The 12,681-nt window shown below is 39.6% G+C and overlaps 1 protein-coding gene across 5 annotated transcripts in view; it reads left to right on the top strand.

Annotated features, from left to right (window-relative positions):
- The first annotated feature begins 10,289 nt into the window (after positions 1-10,289).
- LOC115200469 (ATP-binding cassette sub-family A member 2) overlaps positions 10,290-12,681 on the top strand; it is a 147,978-nt gene continuing 145,586 nt past the window's right edge. For all 5 annotated transcript variants that reach the window (XR_003879523.1, XM_029763568.1, XM_029763569.1 and 2 more), the window contains exon 1: positions 10,290-10,814. Coding sequence is in view for 4 of the 5 variants with exons in the window: in XM_029763568.1 (XP_029619428.1) it covers positions 10,749-10,814 (66 nt within the window). In the remaining variant the exon portion in view is untranslated. The remainder of the gene's footprint in view (positions 10,815-12,681) is intronic.

The raw sequence follows: 12,681 nt of genomic DNA, 5'->3' as shown, positions 1-12,681 counted from the left end.
TCTTTAAACAATTGTTGGAAAAATTACTTGTGTCATGCACAAAGTAGATGTCCTAACCGACTTGACAAAACTATAGATTAAACAAGTTTTAATGACTCCAACATAAGTGTATGCAAACTTCCGACTTCAACTGTATGTGATAGTGGTGGAGTAGGGGCCTGAAAGCACACAGTGTGTTGTGAAATCTGTGAATGTATTGTAATGTTCTTTAAATTGTATAAACTGCCTTAATTTTGCTGGACCCCAGGAGGAGTAGCTCCTGCCAAGGCAGCAGCAAATGGGGATCAATAATAAATACAAATACTTCCTCCTTTCTTCACTTTTTTAAGATAAGCGTCACATTAGCCCTCACAATCACTGTAACAGTCAAATACATTTAGTACTGCGTATGAAGGAAAACAATGAAGGATTTGCTTGGTTATTAGCCTTTCAGAAAATGGAATACATCTATGGACTGACTAATTGATACAATTAATTCGAAAATATTCATAGCCCATGTGCATAAAGGCAGGTTTTCTGCCGCTCTGGGTGGGAGCATCTGCTGATCCCTGGAATGTGATGTAAATGTTGAGGGGCTTCACTGCAGGTAGATTGTAGTTTTAAAACACTGTGAATAAATTATATTATAATACCGTGAATATATATTATATATATATATATATGCACTACCGGTCAAAAGTTTTAGATCACCTACTCATTCCAGGGTTTTTTTTTATTTTGACTATTTTCTACATTGTAGAATAATAGTGAAGACATCAACACTATGAAATAACACATATGGAATCATGTAGAAACCAAAAAATAGTTAAACAAATCAAAATATATTTTATATTTGAGATTCTTCAAATAGACACAATTTGCATCGATGACAGTTTTGCACACTCTTGGCATTCTCTCAACCAGCTTCATGAGGTAGTCACCTGGAATGCATTTCAATTAACAGCTGTGCCTTCTTAAAAGTTAATTTGTGGAATTTATTTTCTTCTTAATGCTTTTGAGCCAATCAGTTATGTTGTGACAAAGTAGGGGGGTATACAGAAGATAGCACTATTTGGTAAAATATCAAGTCCCTATTATGGCAATAACAGCTCAAATAAGCAAAGACAAATGACAGTCCATCATTACTTTAAGACATGAAGGTCAGTCAATACTGAACATTTCAAGAACTTTGAAAGTTTCTTCAAGTGCAGCCGCAAAAACATAAAGCGCTATGATGAAACTGGCTCTCATGAGGACCTCCACAGGAATGGAAAAGTTATAAGTAGTTGAAAACCACCATACTTTTGTTTTTGCCTTAAGTAACCATCTGTCTTACAGTATGTAGGGCGCCAAGTAGCGGTTAAGAGTGTAGGGCCAGTCACTGAATTGTCGCTGGTTTGAATCCCTAAGCTGACTAGCTGAAAAACCTGTCGATGTGCCCTTGAGCAAGGCACTTAACCCTAATTGCTCCTGTAAGTTGCTCTGGATAAGAGTTATGTTAACTAACATATCATACTAATTTGAGTGTCACTGATGTACATGTACTATCTTATGTCTAGTCTATGAGACCAGCTGAGAGTTTACATATCCCAGTGTTAATGAAAGGCTTGGAATGGAATGTGGTGTTCATCTGGGTAAAGTCATGTTCCAAAAAAGGTAAGGTGATGTAATGGCTTACTACCAGAAAGACAACAAAAAAGTGCCCCTAAGCATTAGAAAAAAGTTTTTTTGTTGTTGTCTTTTTGGGAGATGCCATGGCCTTTTCTTTTCTAGGTAAGATCTCTATGGTATGTCTTAATGCCCGCTGAATGGTTCTAAATACTACTGGTCTGGGAAGTCCCGAATAAGATGTTCCAGTTATAGACAGCATGAGGGTATCGGGCTTCACACATCCTACGTCACACTACAAGACTCATCACAGTAGGGATAGCTAGAGCACTTCACCACGTACCATCTGAAATCAGTTCTGTTCCTCTGACTGTCATTTCATTTCCTCTGAAACTATATGGAAATGGCAGAAAACGTACATACACTACTGGTCAAAAGTTTTAGATCATCTACTCATTCCAGGGTTTTTCTTTATTTTTACTATTTTCTACATCGTAGAATAATAGTGAAGACATCAAAGCGATTAAATAACACATATGGGATCATGTAGTAACTAAAAAAGTGTTAAACAAATCAAAATACATTTTATATACTGCTCAAAAAAATAAAGGGAACACTTAAACAACACATCCTAGATCTGAATGAAAGAAATAATCTTATTAAATACTTTTTTCTTTACATAGTTGAATGTGCTGACAACAAAATCACACAAAAATAATCAATGGAAATCCAATTTATCAACCCATGGAGGTCTGGATTTGGAGTCACACTCAAAATTAAAGAGGAAATCTACACTACAGGCTGATCCAACTTTGATGTAATGTCATTAAAACAAGTCAAAATGAGGCTCAGTAGTGTGTGTGGCCTCCACGTGCCTGTATGACCGCCCTACAACGCCTGAGCATGCTCCTGATGAGGTGGCGGATGGTCTCCTGAGGGATCTCCTCCCAGACCTGGACTAAAGCATCCGCCAACTCCTGGACAGTCTGTGGTGCAACGTGGCGTTGGTGGATGGAGCGAGACATGATGTCCCAGATGTGCTCAATTAGATTCAGGTCTGGGGAACGGGCAGGCCAGTCCATAGCATCAATGCCTTCCTCTTGCAGGAACTGCTGACACACTCCAGCCACATGAGGTCTAGCATTGTCTTGCATTAGGAGGAACCCAGGGCCAACCGCACCAGCTTATGGTCTCACAAGTGGTCTGAGGCTCTCATCTCGGTACCTAATGGCAGTCAGGCTACCTCTGGCGAGCACATGGAGGGCTGTGCGGCCCACCAAAGAAATGCCACCCCACACCATGACTGACCCACCGCCAAACCGGTCATGCTGGAGGATGTTTGCAGGCAGCAGAACGTTCTCCACGGCGTCTCTAGACTCTGTCACGTCTGTCAAGTGCTCAGTGTGAACCTGCTTTCATCTGTGAAGAGCACAGGGGGCCAGTGGCGAATTTGCCAATCTTGGTGTTCTCTGGCAAATGCCAAACGTCCTGCACGGTGTTGGGCTGTAAGCACAACCCCCACCTGTAGACGTCGGGCCCTCATACCACCCTCATGGAGTCTGTTTCTGACCGTTTGAGCAGACACATGCACATTTGTGGCCTGCTGGAGGTCATTTTGCAGGGCTCTGGCAGTGCTTCTCCTGCTCCTCCTTGCACAAAGGCGGAGGTAGCGGTCCTGCTGCTGGGTTGTTGCCCTCCTACGGCCTCTTCCACGTCTCCTGATGTACTGGCCTGTCTCCTGGTAGCGCCTCCATGCTCTGGACACTACGCTGACAGACATAGCAAACCTTCTTGCCACAGCTCGCATTGATGTGCCATCCTGGATGAGCTGCACTACCTGAGCCACTTGTGTGGGTTGTAGACTCCGTCTCATGCTACCACTAGAGTGAAAGCACCGCCAGCATTCAAAAGTGACCAAAACATCAGCCAGGAAGCATAGGAACTGAGAAGTGGTCTGTAGTCTCCACCTGCAGAACCACTCCTTTATTGGGGGTGTCTTGCTAATTGCCTATAATTTCCAGCTGTTGTCTATTCCATTTGCACAACAGCATGTGAAATGTATTGTCAATCAGTGTTGCTTCCTAAGTGGACAGTTTGATTTCACAGAAGTGTGATTGACTTGGAGTTCCATTGTGTTGTTTAAGTGTTCCCTTTATTATTTTGAGCAGTGTATTTGTCTTGATAACAGCTTTGCACACTCTTGGCTTTCTCTCAACAAGCTTCACCTGGAGTGCTTTCCAAGTCTTGTCGGAGTTCCCACATTTGCTTTTCCTTCACTTTCCGGTCTGACTCATCCCAAACTATCTCAATTTGGTTGAGGTCGGGGGATTGTGGAGGCCAGGTTATCTGATGCAGCACTCCATCACTATCATTCTTGGTAAAATAGCCTGTACACAGCCTGGAGGTGTGTTGGCTCATTGTCCTGTTGAAAAAAAAATGATAGTCCCACTAAGCCCAAACCAGATGGGATTGCATATTGTTGCAGAATGCTATGGTAGCCATGCAGGTTAAGTGTGCCTTGAATTCTAAATAAATTACAGTGTCACCAGCAAAGCACCCACACCATAACACCTCCTCCTCCATGCTTTCCGGTGTGAAATACAAATGCGAAGATCATCCGTTCACCCACACCGCATCTCACAAAGACACATGCGGTCGGAACCAAAACCGGCAATTTGGACTCTAGACCAAAGGACAAATTTCCACCAGTCTAATGTCCATTGCTCGTGTTTCTTGGCTCAAGCAAGTCTCTTCTTACTATTGGTGTCCTATAGTAGTGGTTTCTTTGCAGCAATTCGACCATGAAGGCTGATTCACGCAGTCTCCTCTGAACAGTTGATGTTGAGATGTGTCTGTTACTTGAACTCTGTGAGTTCTTGAAATGTTCAGTATTGAGAGACCTTCATGTCTTATAGTAATGATAGACTGTCATTTCTCTTTGCTTATTTGAGCTGTTCTTGCCGTAATATGGACTTTGTATTTTACCAAATACGGCTATCTTCTGTATACCACCCCTACATTGTCACAACACAACGGATTGGCTCAAACTCAATAAGAAGGAAAGAAATTCAACAAATTAACTTTTAAGAAGGCACACCTGTTAATTGAAATGCATTCCAGGTGACCACCTCATGAAGCTGGTTGAGAGAATCTCAAATATAAAATACATTTTTTGGTTACTACATGATTCCATATGTGATATTTCATGGTTTTGATGTCTTCACTATTATTCTACAATGTAGAAAATAGTTAAAATAAAGAAAACCCTTGAATGAGTAGATGTGTCCAAACTTTTGACTCGTACTGTATATTTCTGCAAATTTGTAACATATAGTATGTTTTTCAAATTCGTAACATATTGTATGTTTTGCAATTTCATAACATATAATACAAATCACAATTCATAACATATCATACAAAATGAGTGATGGACATCCACAAGTTAATACATAGTGTTTTACGTAGAGAATAATACAAAATGCTCTGAGACCAGGTTGAAACTCTACATGTCACAGAGATGACCTTTCTCATGACATCAGGGCTCAGGCAACCTACAAGTTAAGAGTGTTGGGCAAGTAACCGAAAGGTTGCTTGTTCCAATCCCTGAACCGGCAAGGTGAAAAAATCTGCCGTTCTGCCTTTGAGTAAGGTAGTTAACCCCCAACAACAACTGCTACCTGGGCACTGATGATGTCAATTAAGGCAGCACCCCACACCTCTCCGCTTCAGAGACACATTTCAGTTGAATGCATTTAGTTGTACAACTTACTAGGTATTCCCTTTCCCAGTGGTACTCCCCTGGGTGAGGTCCGAGGAAGATGTCTCAGTGTTCTGTCTTTTGGAGGTAAGACTCACTAAAACTGACTTCCTCCTCGAAGATGATTTAGGCAGTGGCACATATCAGTGGGTAGGAAATCCTGTCTTGCCCTTTATTTTCACTCCTCTTTCACATCCTCTCTCTGTTCTCTCACAACACGCACACATGCCACAACCACACCCCTGTAACTTTTTGACAGTCATATGGACACTACTGTCACAGGCGTCGTAAGGATTGGACCAAGGCGCAGCGGGTAAAGTGCTCATCTTCTTAATTTATTAAAGAACACTCAAAACAAAATTAACAAACAACGATAACAGTTCCATAAGGCTCCCAGGCTATACAGAAAATATCCACCCACAAAACACAAGTGAAAACAAACCCAACTAAATATGGCCTCCAATTAGAGACTACGACAACCAGCTGACTCTAATTGGAGGTCATTGCCAAAAACCCAACATAGAAATAGAAAACTAGATATCCACATAGAAATAGAAAATATAGAACATAAACCAAAAACACCGAACCACACAAAACAAACACCCCCTGCCACGCCCTGACCAAACTACAATGACAAATAACCCCCTTTACTGGTCAGGACGTGACAACTACTATGAGGCTATAGGGCACTATTGTAGCTAGTCTAGAATGAGAATAAATGTAGCTGTTTACATTGTAGCCACTTATAGATCCAATTCCTGGAACTTGTTTTACAGAGATATAGCTCATACGTTAGCCTATGAACCACCAAACAACTACAATAATGTAAGAATATCAGAATATTTGCATCCACATTTTTTTATATTTTAATCTTTGGATAGTAGCACAATGTCAGAGTCAGTTGTTCTGGTTTTGTGGTTTCATCTGTTCTGCATTCATTTCATATGTTCAAACTTTCCTTTTTTGACGGTATTGGATTTTAGTTAGAACATTTTTCCCCAGTCGTAATCTGAGCCGTGTTCTCAGAAGAATGACTTCAGATGGCACCAAGGGCGTGACTTTCAGATCACTAAACCACAATGTTTTCCTGTTATTGGTACATATGGAGATTAAAGAGGTACCACAGTATAACCATAATATAATGGCGGAAGGTAGCCTAGCTGTTAAATGTTTTTTTTTTTAAATGTTGTTTTTTCTTTGCAAATATTTCCAAAAAATGTTTACTCATGGACTCACATGTCACGCTATGAGTGTGTGTATGTGTGTGCATGTGTGTGTGAGAGAGAGAGAGAGATTTTACAGAGATGTAGATGGACAGTCACGTATGCAGTGATTAAAAAAAATAAAAATAGGGATCTGGAAAGTCCAAAATAAGATTCCTAGTCATGCATAATCACAGAATGAGCCACGCCGACAGTTAATTCCCTGTCCAGTGAGCCAGTATCTAGCTACTGTGGTCCTGGTTCCACATGGCCAGATGTTGCGTGCATATTTGGGTAGATTTATAGAGCTTTGTGAAATTCTAAGCCAAGCAGAGAGATTTGCATGTGACATCACTCCAGGATTGGAAAGTCATAACTGTTTCCAAGTTAAGCTTATCTTCTGTGATCTCTACTGAAGCCTACTGTTTAATATATTTTACACAGTTCATGAAGCAATAATAAACCAAAGAGCATTGAAGACAGATACATTTACAGGGAGTATTTATGATAATTAGAAACCTATGATGTTTGAGAAAGAAAGTACTATGCTATCTACGTATCTACTCACATCAGATCATTCCCACTGGGCACACAGTGTTTGAATCAACGTTGTTTCCACATCATTTCAATGACATTATGTTGAACCAACATGGAATAGACTCAAAAGTAATGTTTAATGAGTCTCCCATATTGTCATGTAATACTGAGTAATAGTGGTACCAACATAGAGATGTTCAGGTCTTTAATGAATTATTAATTCAATGAATGAAACAATACAAAATCTTGTCTTCATATGAACTATTTTCTACCACTTGAGTATTTCTACCTGTTCCCAGGCTTGTCCAAAGCAAATTCGTAACTTCTGCTGTCATCCTAGTGGTCCTTTCGTACATTTGTACATTTTATAAAATTGTACTGCTACAATTGTTAAGCCTTTTCTCTTTATGTAGAGCGGCACTGCCTATGGAATAAAGCACCATTTGGGATATGACCAAAGTAGTGCTCTACTTGCTAGCAAGGGAAAGCAGGGGTAAAAAACAATAAAAGCTTAGAGAAATGCCGCTCAATGGTTTATTGTGAAGCAATGAGTAAACATGAACCTTGTTTTATTAGTATATTTATTGGATAAAAACAAAGTTTAAATGTTAGTCCTTTTGAAGCCTTGAATTAAAAAAAAAATTAAATTTAAAAGTATTATCAGACAGCTCTTTCACTTTAGAAAGCCTGAGGGTATGGGTCACAGGCCTGACTTGCACACTGGGTACAGATGTCAGTTCAACTATTTGTTTGAGTTGTCAACTAACGTGATATCAACGTGAAATCAACAAAACATTTCACTATATCATTGGATTTATGTTAAAAGTTGGGTGAATAAAATATTAAATCCCCTTACCTTGTTGACTTTTTGCAAATTCAATCAGTTTTCCACGTTAATTCAACTTCATCACATTGAATTTATTTATTGAAATGATGTGGAAACAATTTTTGCCCTGTGGGGGGTTTCCAACAGGAAAGACCAACGTCTTGACCGTTTGACAAGGGTGACACTGATTTTGAAGTCGCAGGCAGGGCTAACTCATCACTAGACTGTAAACCCGACTCACGTCTGTTACATATGGGCAAAGAAAAATACATGCATTTGAAACTCTGTTTTTTGGGGTGTGGATGGTACTGTGCCACTATTACTGGCATATACAGTGCCTTCAGAATGTATTCACACCCCTTGACCTTTTCCACATTTTATTGTGTTACAGCCTGAATTTAAAATGGACTAAATTGAGATTTTAGGTCACTGGCCTACACACAATACCCTATAATGTCAAAATAGAATGGTCTTTTTATAAATCTTTACAAATAAATAGAAAATGAAAAGCTGAAATGACTTGAGTCAATAAGTATTGAACCCCTTTGTTATGGCAAGCCTAAATAATTCAGGATCAAACATTTGCTTAACAAGTCACATAATATGTTGCAGGGACTCTGTGCCTTAATGATTTTTGAATGACTACCTCATTTCTGTACCCCACACATACAATTACAGGGTGTTCAGACAGTATTTATACCCCTTGACTTATAGCACATTTAGTTGTTACAGCCTGAATTCAAAATGGATTCCAAAAAAAAAATTCTCACCCTTTCTACACACAATACCCAATAATGACAATGTGAAAACATGTTTCTAGAAATTTTTGCAAATTTATTGAGAATGAAATACAGAAATATCTCATAAAAAAATGTACCGAATACAACAATGCAGTTAACCAACAATGCAGTTTTAAGAAAAAGAAGTGTTAAGTAAAAAATAGAAAAGTAAAAAATAGCAAATAACAAATAATTAAAGAGTAGCAGTAAAATAACAGTAGCGAGGCTATATACACGGGGTACCGGTACAGAGTCAATGTGCAGGGATACCGGTTAGTCGAGGTAATTGAGGTAATATGTACATGTAGGTAGAGTTAAAGTGACTATGCATAGATAATAAAATAAGCTGTTAAGAAGCCTTTTGGACCTAGACTTGGCACTCAGGTACCGTTTGCCATGCGGTAGCAGAGAGAACAGTCTAAGACTAGAGTGGCTGGAGTCTTTGACAATTTGTCGTGCCTTCCTCTGACATCGCCTTGTATAGAGGTCCTGGATGGCAAGAAGCTTGGCCCCAGTGATGTACTGGGCCGTACGCACTACCCTCTGTAGTGCCTTGCGGTCAGAGGCCGAGCAGTTGCCGTACCAGGCAGTGATGTAACCAGTCAGGATGCTCTTGATGGTGCATCTGTAGAACTTTTTGAGGATCTGAGGACCCATGCCAAAGTCTCCTGAGGGGGGAATAGGCTTTGTCATGCCTTCTTCACGACTGCCTTGGTGTGTTTTGACCATGATCGTTTGTTGGTGATGTGGACACCAAGGAACTTGAAGCTCTCAACCTGCTCCTCTACAGCCCCGTCAATGAGAATGGGAGAATGTTTGTATGGGTCTGCTAATACAGGACTAGTGAAGGCCAAGTGTACTACTTTAGAAAACAAATATATAAAAAATACAAAAATACGATTTTATTTATTATTTTCTTACATTTTTCCGGTGGTACAGCAGCACCCACAGCCCCCCTACTTCCCGCGGATATGCCCTGCCTAGTTTTGATTTTCTAGTGCTGATGAACTAAACTGTCAGTTTCAACTAAGGCTAGATTCCTTTTCTGATTTTTCTGAGTCTGTAACCACTGTTTACATAATATATATATATTATAACGGATATATTACGGATATATATCTATATATATATATATTACGTAATATATCCGTAATATATATATATATATATATATATCCGTATATATACGTAATATATATATCCGTAATAACGGAAACCAGAAACCGTTATTACGTTTACAGGAGCAATTAGGGTAAAGTTCCTTGCTCAAGGGCACACCGAATTTTCACTTAGTCATCTCAGGGATTCAAACCAGCGACCTTTCAGTTACTGGCACGACACTATTCAACGCAAAATTTATGGCAACATTTTTGGGCAAATATAAAATTCTACTACAGTCTATCCTATTGGGATCGTTGAGACTGTCAATATACATTACCCTGGGATAAATATGTTACATTCCTGGACCTACAACTATACAGAATATGTTTTAGGCTGTAAGAACAGTCATTTGTCAAATCATACAAGGTAACTTTGTGTTCCAATTTGCAAGAGGAACAGTAGGCAAGCCTTAGTGTAGAGTGCCGTCTCCGCCCACTTTACTGCACGATGGTGATATATATCCCTATATCGATGGTTCTATGTTCATTCTAACGCATTACTTTAGCACCGTTTCGATGGTGATATATATCCCTATATCGATGGTTCTATGTTCATTCTAACGCATTACTTTAGCACCGTTTCCATTGGATGCTTCTGTCTTTCTCCGCCGATGGTGATATCATACAGAATATCAGCCACGCTTGCCACTGAAATACAGCTAGTCCTATTTAGCCATCTAACCAGAAGGCAGTGGCAGAAAACAGTCGTCTCGTTCAGAGAGAGAGAGACAGCTGTGAAATGGGCATATAAACCTGTATCAAGCATATTATCTAAATTGACATTTAAATACATCGGAATGGCTTGTAATCCATTACCAAAAATCCACCCCACTAAACAGTAACTTAATTACCGGTATCGTAATTTGGCCGTAATTAGGGAAAAACCTCGAGCCTGTGGAGATGGGATTCCTCCGCCAGCTACATCTTCTGTTGTGGAAGAATGTGTCTTTGAAGAGAAGAGGACCGGTAAGGAAACATTTTCTTTGATATTATTAGATAACAATTAATATATAGGGGTGCTTAGAAAAATGGGACAGTAGCTTAAATAGGCTACTGGTTGTGCGCTTGGAAAACATCACCGAATGGCAGTGCGAGATCAGACGGGCGTCGGTCTACAGAATTCGGTTGCTGCTACTGCATTGCCTGTATTTGAGGCTGGCATCATATTCACTGGGCACACACTGGTTGAATCAACGTTGTTTTCACCTCATTTAAATGAAATTACGTTGAACCAACGTGAAATAGACATTGAATTGACATCTGTGCCCAGTGGGGTGCCTTCATCAGTTCCCAGACATTTCAGTTCCAGAAATGTCATGTTTTTTTGTGACAATTGTAGGCTAATTTGCGCTGCCATAGTTTCCAAGGTGTTTGGATGGGTTATACCAGCAGGTTTACTAGACGTGTATTCACAGAAAACCGAACAGGTTGTTGTGTGTATAAACCACTCCTCATAACCTCTCATGCTTCTCAGAACATCATGCAAAGCGCCAGAGAAGAGGATGTAAACACACATTAATGACATTTTTTTAATTGCGTCTAATTATGGTGCTGTGAGAGTATGTGCGGTGCATTTGGAAATTATAACTGATTCAATTCAAATAACAAAATGCTATTCATATCAAAAGGTGCATAAGTGTAGCCTAAGAAATTGCTTATTCATGTATCTACTGCATGTATGTGGATTTTTTGGTTATGCACCTGCCTCACATGTAGCCTAGGTTACCTGACAGACAATGACAGGAAGGACAGGACACTGAGAATGTGGCCCGCTCGTGCTCAAAGTCTTTAAAATAAACATTATGTTCAGTTTTGACCATCCAATATATATATAAATATCTGTAGATACATTTGGGAGGGGCATTTTCACAGAGGGGCAGGTACCCTGGCACTTGTAGACCTCTATCTGTGCATTGGCCTGCAAAGAAGATGCTCGGAGGTCCTCTACAAGGACAACAGAGATAATGGACCAGAATCTCAGTCATTCAGAGCTCTGACACATTTTTATGTAATGTCTGTACTACACTCTTATACACTCTGGATCGAACCAAAAATAGTTATATTTCTTTCTTCATATATGGCACCCCTAAAGGTTCTATTTATAACCCTTATAACCCTTTATAACCCTTTATAACCCTTTATAACCCTTTCTTCATATATGGCACCCCTAAAGGTTCTATTTATAACCCTTATAACCCTTTATAACCCTTTATAACCCTTTATAACCCTTTCTTCATATATGGCACCCCTAAAGGTTCTATTTATAACCCTTATAACCCTTTATAAAGCCTTTATAACCCTTTATAACCCTTTCTTCATATATGGCACCCCTAAAGGTTCTATTTATAACCCTTATAACCCTTTATAACCCTTTATAACCCTTTCTTCATATATGGCACCCCTAAAGGTTCTATTTATAACCTTTTTTAGGGTTATTTGGTCAGAACCTCAGTGGTTCTTCTTCACCTAACCAACGTTGGTTTCATATAGAACCCTTGGGTTTCATATAGGGTTCTATATGGAACCAATTTCAGTTCTATATAGAGCCTTAAGGGGTGTCATATATGAAGAATGCACCTTTTTTTGGTAGAACCCTTTTTGGTTGTATCCAGAACCTTTGTTTCTAAGAGTGTATGTCAAACCTTGACTAGTGTGGCCGTGTACGGTGGATTAGACTACACTACTTTGGTATAGTGGTCGACATCAGCAACATGTACATGTGTTACATAATGTTACAAGCTTATGTCAGATTAGTAACACAGCAGCACTTAGGCTCCTGGGAGGCCCTGTACAATAATATAATTCTTCTGCACCACAGATCTATTTAGCCAGA

The sequence above is a fragment of the Salmo trutta genome, chromosome 9, assembly GCF_901001165.1.
Source record: "Salmo trutta chromosome 9, fSalTru1.1, whole genome shotgun sequence".
NCBI classification, from domain to species: domain Eukaryota; kingdom Metazoa; phylum Chordata; class Actinopteri; order Salmoniformes; family Salmonidae; genus Salmo; species Salmo trutta.
The sequence above is the reverse complement of the archived record's forward strand: the minus strand, read 5'-3'. Positions and strand labels throughout refer to the sequence as shown.